Source organism: Odontesthes bonariensis, chromosome 1 (genome assembly GCF_027942865.1).
Source record: "Odontesthes bonariensis isolate fOdoBon6 chromosome 1, fOdoBon6.hap1, whole genome shotgun sequence".
Lineage (NCBI taxonomy): Eukaryota > Metazoa > Chordata > Actinopteri > Atheriniformes > Atherinopsidae > Odontesthes > Odontesthes bonariensis.
The window spans coordinates 23,648,315-23,657,057 of NC_134506.1; the positions used below are offsets into that span (position 1 = coordinate 23,648,315).

At 41.5% G+C, this 8,743-nt stretch overlaps 1 protein-coding gene across 1 annotated transcript in view; it reads right to left on the reverse strand.

Annotated features, from left to right (window-relative positions):
• Positions 1-6,859, reverse strand: part of phlpp2 (PH domain and leucine rich repeat protein phosphatase 2) — a 41,027-nt gene extending 34,168 nt beyond the window's left edge. Inside the window, exons 1-3 of the mRNA XM_075460933.1 lie at positions 6,539-6,859; positions 3,759-4,039; positions 198-331 (exon numbers count right to left, since the gene is read on the reverse strand). Of these exons, the coding sequence (XP_075317048.1) occupies positions 198-331; positions 3,759-4,039; positions 6,539-6,751 (628 nt within the window). The 5' untranslated portion in view covers positions 6,752-6,859. The remainder of the gene's footprint in view (positions 1-197; positions 332-3,758; positions 4,040-6,538) is intronic.
• Between the last annotated feature and the right edge of the window lie 1,884 nt (positions 6,860-8,743).

Here is an 8,743-nt window from a genome sequence, read left to right on the forward strand (position 1 = left end):
AACAATAGCAGCCTTCATTTCATTCAGAAGCACAACCTTGCCAGAGGATGTGGTGAGATCCATTTGGAGACTGTGACCTGCTGTAACATGAGGGCCCCTCTCATGTTAGTTTTCAGGGGAAAACACCAACCATTTACCAGATCCCACAGCAGACCGTGGAAACTGGAGAAAACCGAGTCCTGTGGTTGAATACTCACCACTGTAGAAACGGATCAAACAGCTGAGGTCTGAGTTGGCGGCTTCATGCTGCACTCGCATCGGGTCTACGTAGCCCATAGATGTCAGGTAGTCGTACACCATCTGCAGTGGACGCTCAAAGGGGTCCAGCCTCCTGCAGGACAAAATACAAAGAAATGTGAAGTTTGTGTATGTTTGTGTGGCAGCACTGACCATCAGCTTGCTTCACAATAAACTGAGCAGAATGTGGCCACTGGATTGAACAAAATGCATCAAGAAATAAAAGATCTATCACGACTCTCTAACCCATGAATGATGCATTTACAGAGGGGGGCCTCACCAGGCTAAAAGCAGCTGGTTTGCTGCAGAAAAGTACTGAGGCAAACCAGAGAGAGATTCTGCTGTGCAAAACTCCAAAATGTTGTCTTTAAATTACTTTTACCACTCAAAACAATGGCTTTGGGCTGTAAAGGCTAAATAAATAACAAATGGTACACATTCATGCCCCTTCATGTCCTATGCGTGTTGAAATCTCCATTTAACTACAAATTTAAATTAATCTGACAAAAATCACAACCCACCATTAATCACTGTGACCACTGATATCTAACAGAGGATCAGCTCTGAAATCCAAAGCTCCTATTCTCATGTGGGTCACTTTTCAAAAGCTGACGAAATGTTTTTTCTCACAAACACAACTGAAAATGTAGAGTAACGCTTTCTGATTCAAACCAAAACTCAAGATAACTGCATTTTCAGTTTGCAGTTCTATTTAAAGCCTGAGGATGACATGAGGATGGTAGAAAAATTTGTTTTGTATGCTTTTTAAAATATATATATATATATTTAACAGCTGAAAAGACAAGTCTGCCAACTGATACCAGTAATTTTACAGATATATCAGTACCAGTAAACAAGATAACATAAATGTTCTGATTTACCAACAGAAAATGATCATTTTAAAAATGAGCATCATCCCCTGAGGTACTATAAACAAAGATCAGCCTTCCTCTGTTGGCCTGTATGATTTGCAGGATTATGTTAATTGAGTTCAGGGAGCTGAAATGCTTAGGCAGCAAGTGGATAAGTGACGGTCTCTGTTGACCATCCACACTTAGGACAGATATGCCTCACTGATTTACAAATGTTCCAACCTTAACCAATGCAGTTTAATCCAATTCAAGGTGAATCCAGTGGTTTTATCTTCAACCCTTATGGTATGTTTTGCAGCAAACTATAGAAATGGGATGTGACTTAATTAATTCTGAACAGTGTGGATGTATACAGTTTAATTTTAGACATTTTCTTCATATAATTACAGTTATTTTAAGTTTGTGCAAGTAATTAAAATACATGAGGTGTTTCACTCCTCACTTTATTAACTATGAGCCACAAATGAATAACTATACGACGCTTAACTACATTGTACCTGACCGAGCTACAAGGGTCACCTGAGTTTACATTTGCCAGTGAGAACGCTAAGTGAATTAGGAGGCCCATGATATCAAGCTGCTAACTCCTCATGAGAGGAGCTATTTGACATGTCTGAGAGCCTCCCTTTGGAAGTGTCCAAGGAATGACAAGCTGGGTGGAAACTCCAGGCATACCCAGAATATACTGGAGGAATTACATGTCACATCTGTCCTGAAAGCACTTAATGGATCCCCAAGGAAGAGCCTGATGCTGGGAAAAAGAGCACTGGGCTCCTTTGCCCACCCTGTTGGTACTTGATACCAACCAGGACCACGATAAGTGGTTCAAAAATGGATGAATGGAAGAATGGATGCTCTCCATCTATTCTGTGGCCTCATTAAATTTATTTTTAAAAAACTGGGTTTGTCCAGCTCCAAACAAACAGAAAAGGGCGCATACTGTGTCTTCCTGAAAGTAGTGCATTACTACGTGCTATAAAAAGAAAATCGCTAAGAAAATAAAATTGCCACCGTTCCATCATGTCAGCCCTTATAAATCCCATCTCACAGCACAGCTTGCTGCTATCAACTTTTTTTTTTTTGCTGCGATGCTCGCACTAATAAGAGCTAATACAAAAAGACAACTGATCTAAGATAAGTTCCAAAGAACAATTTACACGAGGGAGAGATAATGTAGGCCTAAGAGCCATTTCGGGAGCAAAAGTAAATGCAGTTCAAGCTGATGTATTTCAAATAAACAAATGCTCTTTTTTTTAGATTTAATGCATTTAAATGTAACCTTGGCTTGCCTTCACTCTATGTACTGTCTGTTTCTAGAAAGTTTTCTTTCTCCACTGCAATAAATCCAATCATAGCTGTCTTCTGAAGGCATTAGTCTGTGCTCAGAAGAAGAAGACTCCTATATTAAATTGAAATCCACCTGGTTGTTCCAGCTGGCAGACATCAGCTTAAGAGCTATATGGCTGGAATATAAACTGAAACGGCACAGTCTGTCCAAAGGCATACAAAAAGCCTTTTATTTATTACAACTCTGCTTTACTTTGCATCGCCTTCAGTCTTCAATCTGCTAAAATATCGAGATGTTTTTCTGCTTGCTATTGCTGGCTACCGGCCTACGAAATGATTATCAGACCACAATCATGCTTCCAGCATGATACCTGCAGCATTTTAATGGAATGATATTCCAGCAGGAAACACCTACTAACACAACCATTCTCAATTCTCCCCTATAAACTCATCAACAGTATTTTCTGCGACTTGTAAGACTTTGAGGTTTTACTCAATAGCCCACATCATTTAAAGAAAACTGAGCAGACTGTAGCACCCAGGCGGAGTAAGTTGCTGGGATTTAAGCAAAAGCTGAGCTCTTACTCTCTCCTTCCTGATGCCACATTTGTTTTCTGAGCAAAGCCAAGATTCCTTCCTGGTCACGGATCAGTGAACCGGACAATCAAAGGGTCATTCGCTATTTAAGGCTGCGTATGTCTTTTGGAGCTGAGCGAGGCGTACTGTACAGCAATGTTCCTTGAGGGTAACCTGGGTGAGGTGCTGTGGGAGAATGGGATGGTCAGGTAACCGCTGCACTATGTTCTGTAAATTCAGTCAAGCTTGTTCAATCTTATGTTCTGTCTGAAATCATACAAATGATGACAAATTTGAATATCTACTTAAAAACAATCCTTCTGAATAGCTTTTGTCAGATGCGAATGTGTGTCATTATTCTCATATCAGCTGTGTTTTTGATGGAAATGATGAGCTTCCGCTTGAATCTTTGCAGTCGTGTAAACCAGCTGTGCAGCATCTCATGTTTCATTTGCGGCATTAAACGTGCAACTGAATTCCAAAGCATCTTTTCATGCTCCAATTGATTCTTTCTTTTAGTTTTTTAATACGTGATTCTATATTACGTGGTGAGCTGTTAAATGCTTCAGTGCAAAGAAAAGCTGTGCTGGCTGCAGCTGTTGGATGCTCCATCAAAGTAACTGATATAGGATTAACCTTCGTCATTCTGTAGCTCTAAAAGGAAAACGGTATTCTGAGATCCCAGGACAGGCACCACACAACAAACTATAGCTAGCTTCTGGGCAGGCGTCGTTACATGCTGAGGTATTTACTTTCATCACTTCACATACTGTACAGCTTATTCACCTGACGAGGTCTCCGTGCAGCTGAATGTAGAGTCCCTTTCCATCCCTCTGAGCACATAGTTCCTCCACTGTGGTGCTGGTGGAGCACAGCACCAATTGTAGGTCCGTCTGAGGGGTGGAGGAGGCCTGTGGACCGGAGGCCGGTGGTTGGGGGTCCACCATGCCCCCATAAAGACACACACAGCCCCGCTGGGTGTCCCCTTTTAGCCAATCCCGCTCTCGTGATCCAAACCTGGTCTTTCTTGTCACACAGCTTCGACTCCCATTCCGCTTCATGTTGCGCTGCTGACACAAGAGAAATCTTTTTAAACGCAGATTGTCATCAGATACACCACAGCACAACAGCTGGGGGAAGTATGGGGCAGGAGGGGATGGGGTCCATACAGAATTTAAAGGTTGCTGAAAATGTACTGCCAGAAAAATTCCAGAAAAAAATCAAAGGAGAGACTCTAAGGTATGTCAGGGTAGTAGGTGATCTTCCAGTGTGGCCCAGAAAACATTTGACTTCACACTGTTAAAAGCATGTGGCCATCTGCAATCAAGAACACTTCTTATGGTGGTCTCAATGCATCATCTGTGCATCTCGAGTCATTTCACATCTGTAGTTTGAGCTGCCCAATTGTGATCGGATCTCCAAAGGCGCATGTTAATGCCTGTTGTGAACAGGACCATTTATTAACCTGGTGGGTGGCAGTCGAGTCAAAATTGTACTTTCATCCCTCTGTCACATACAGGCTCCATAAACTCTGGGTTTTGCTGTTGGTCCATCCCTCATGTTTTACGCTTTTTCAGGCTAACGTTAAGAACTGCTGTTTTATGGACAACATCTTGATGAGGTTAACAAGTATTTCTTGTTAGGGCATGTTTGAGTGTTGTGTTCATACGTTCAACCAATCACTGTCTTGTTATGTTGTCGATACTAATCCCAAACCACACAGCTACAGTACATCAGAGATGGTTCCCCTGAAGTTGGAAAAACTCGTACTAAGCTATATATATATAAAAAAAAGTTAACAAACATAGGCTGGAACTTTGAACATCTTATTTCATGCTTTTCTTACTAAATACTCACAGATGCTGTGCTGCTGGTTACTTTATCATCAAAAGTTTTTCTCAACATTCTTTCTTCTTATTTTCTACCATGCACAAACTCATGTCAATCCACGGCAATCACTTGCAACTGCTTTCATTTTTAGAGTCCCCTCCACTGAACTCTATATTTCCTAAACAGCATCCACCTGGAATAACAGCACAGTCTGTAAATCAAGTTCCCTTAAATCTTCATTGATTCCAACACCAAGACTGCGTTTACTTGCAGAACACCGTTATCATGTTGTTGATTTTTCTTTTCTTTCCCTCATCGACTTTGAGGATGTTAGCTAGATGTGTAGCAGCATAAGCTCTTCAATAATATGGCCCAATACTAGACTCTTTAACACTGACATGCTAAAAATGATCAAATATCAGCGACATCAGCAGCTCATGGAAGACAGAGTGTATCACTTGGTCCAAGAGGTAAACATATTCGGACTCTGCATGTATTCTCTTCAGAGTAATTACAGACAAGACAGGAGAGGTTCCGGAGAGAACTCTTTGCCTTATGCAGCCTCTACGGTCAAAAAGCCTAGAAGTCAAGTTGTAGATAATCATTAAATTTGCTGAACAATGAACCCTTATAGACACTTAAGTTTCAGTTAGGCTGTTGAACATAATTAATAGCTGATCTTGGTCACAACTTCTGAGAGTCCAAAAGCCCATCAGCCATACCAAACAAATATCAGATGCTGCTACTTGATTCAAATTTGATGATTCATTTCTCATCATGTCGGACAAAGAAACATATTTCGTTTCAAGTAGATTAAGCTGGGTGGACACAGCAGCAACATAGAAAAGTAACTACTGATCCTATTTATACCCGTCAGCTGCATGGAGCTTGCAGATGTGGGATCACTCAGCGGTGACCCAAGACGTCTTCAGGTGCGCGAGGAACCTCGCAGGTGAGGGAGGACATGTTTCACTGTGTCATTGTGATTCAGGGCTTCACTGAGTGTGCTGTCCTGACTCAGAGGGAAGTACATAAATACTGTACGCTGCAGATTTGTCAAGGTCCAGTTAAAGAAAAAACAGACATCCTTCAGCTGCCGACCGAACAGGATCCTCGTTTATCACACTCACGCAGAGCTTTTTGTCATTGATTCGCAAAAACCACAGTTTCATTACTTGTGTTTAAGTTGAAAAGCAGGAGAACTAATGAAGAATTGCCTTGTCATCTGTCCATAAAGACTAGAATATTATTACTTCTCTTATTACATCTGGAAGTTTGATGCTGAAATGAAATTTTGAGGGTGGAAAGATGCTTTGCCTGTTGTATTTGAACAGTTTGGCCATTTGCTTATTTTAATGTGCAACCACTTTGGAATACGATGATTGAATGATGCACACTCACAATAAAAAGCTGAGGTGCATTGTATGCACATGTCGTTACACATTATGTCTCAAATGTTATAGAAAACTGTCCAGCATCAGGCCTTCCTACAAAACATCTCCCAGCCAAAAGCGTGTGTGTTGACATTAATTGGCTCTGGTACACTCCTCACTAAATGGCAATCATCACTTGATATGATGGGCATTACACAATACTGAAAGGATGCCTTTTAATTATGCACTTTGCCCCCTTACAATCATCTACTGCAATACAAGAACACCTTTCTGTGTAACGAGCACTTTGTCCTGTTTGAATCACTGCATCAGAAGAACATGAACCTTCTGGTTATGACCTGCCTTTAACACTCGGATCCCCGTTGCAGAATGAGCTCCGGGACCACTGCGGCTGCCGCGACCCGCAGTCTGGTTCAGCCCCGCCTGGTGAACCACCGTGTCCGGCTGCCTGTCTATGCAAGCCCCGTTATTTCCGACATCACCTCCTTTCTTGGCGTCCGCCTGCATGTTAGTCGCAGCGATCGCTGCGTTATTATCCTCGTCCTCCATCGCCATGCACGATCAATGTTAACAGCGACAAAAGCAAGGCACTGTCCCGGTACGCGACTCGCAAATTCCCACGGAGGGGAGAAAATTCATCCCGTGTCGGTGTAGCGACGCCATATCCCGACTAATCTGAGTGCTGTCACACAGGCCTGCCGGAGAGCTGATCAATAAACATTAAATGGGCGGGTTCAGAGTGTTCTTCAACAGCTACTGGCTCAGTCTGAGGGGAGAGGCTTCGCATAAATAATGATTAAGCAAGTTGGACCTCTTCATGTGGTCCAAGACAAAAAAAAAAAGAAAAAAGAAAAAAAAGATCCTGATATAGCCTACCTTTGCATTTGGTATTCACTGTCTTAGCCGGCTGAATTTGCATATAATGTTTCTTTATCTTACATGCTATCACACACTTTATTCCACTAACTGTTGTAGATCCCGATGAGATCCAGGTGTGTTGTACATGATGGTGAACAGCGTCCCCTGCATACATTTGAACCAACACAATCAAATCATTAACACCTACCTTGTGATAGGATTCTGATGTAATAGCCGTTTAGGGAGATTGCCCTCGGTATTCTTGCATTATAGTGAAAACTATAACTTCATTTTCAGAATTGGCAGTGGCACTTGGTGAAGGGCCCCGACTAACACTGGGAAATAATTACATGTGATGAGTATCATGTAATCAGATTACAATATAAGTGACTAGAATCAGACCGGATTAGCTCCATTTGATAAACGTGGAATTCATTTGACGCGGCCAAGGATTATTTGCGTGCAGCTTTGTACAACAGGCAATGCAGCGCAAGTGCACAGAAAGGCTGCACCTTTTTGTGAGAGTAACTTGATTTGACCAAATCTGAATGCAGAAAAACGTCCACTGCATCAGCCACGGCATTAAAATCAGGGAGTAGCACTGCTCATCTGGTTACAACGCGGCGTGGGTTCTGCTTGTTAAACTCGTTGGACACTGGTGACTTCGCATTTCACTCACATCAATTCAAGTGAAAGAAACGCAAACTCCCGGACACACTTCGGTTCATTTCTTCAGTCCAGCCAGGCCCACGTCCCAGTTAACGTAGAAAAGTTACAAAAATGATGGCTCCAGTACATGGGTGCAGATCCCGTGGGGGGACAAGGGGGGCATGCCCCCAATTTCTGAAAAACAGGAATTGTCAAGTTGTAAAATTATTTATCCTTTATTGTATCCAGGAGTTGTCCAGATACAGATAATAAGAGTTATACAGATACAGGATCTCTTCTTCCAGGGAGTCCTGGAAAATGACAGATGAAAACTAAAAAAGGAATGATTTTATATACATTTATGTAAATAAATCAGATTTTGTTGGGTCAACTTGTGTTGGGTTTATTGTGCTCTTAGAACTGTCTTTTTTTTTAGTACTGTTTACCAGCATAACTGGCATTGTAAAAACATGATCAGTTAGTTTAAAAAACTTGGTCATGGCTTCATTATTTGATATTCATCCATATCAATTAATCATGCATAAAGTAGTCCCCTACATTGGGAGAAAAGGAAGATGGTGAGAAGAATTGGGGATTTGGGACGGTCGGAGGGAGGCGAAAGATAATAACTTGAGAAGACATTACATGATGACCCTTAAAATGATGATTTACTAATATAACAGTTAAGTAAGCAGTGATACGTGCTGTTGGCCGTTTAGGGACAAATAAACAAGAAAGGTAAGCACAATAAATGATTCCCTGTGCAGTACTTTTTGAATGATATGGCGAGCCTCTATGGAGTTGTGATTTATGGTGGCATGGTATGAGTTGCATATGGGCAATGCATTAAAAAAAAAAAAAAAAAAAAAAAAAAATCACTTTGTGTCCCCCCCAATCCTGACATCTGCACGCCTGCTCCAGTATGGTAACTTACACAGATCATATGTAATAAGCAGCCAATTGGAATTCTTACCCAATTTATTTTGGGGGTTTTTAAATGTAAAAATGCCTTGTATGAAGAAAAACAAGGCTTGTTCTGAC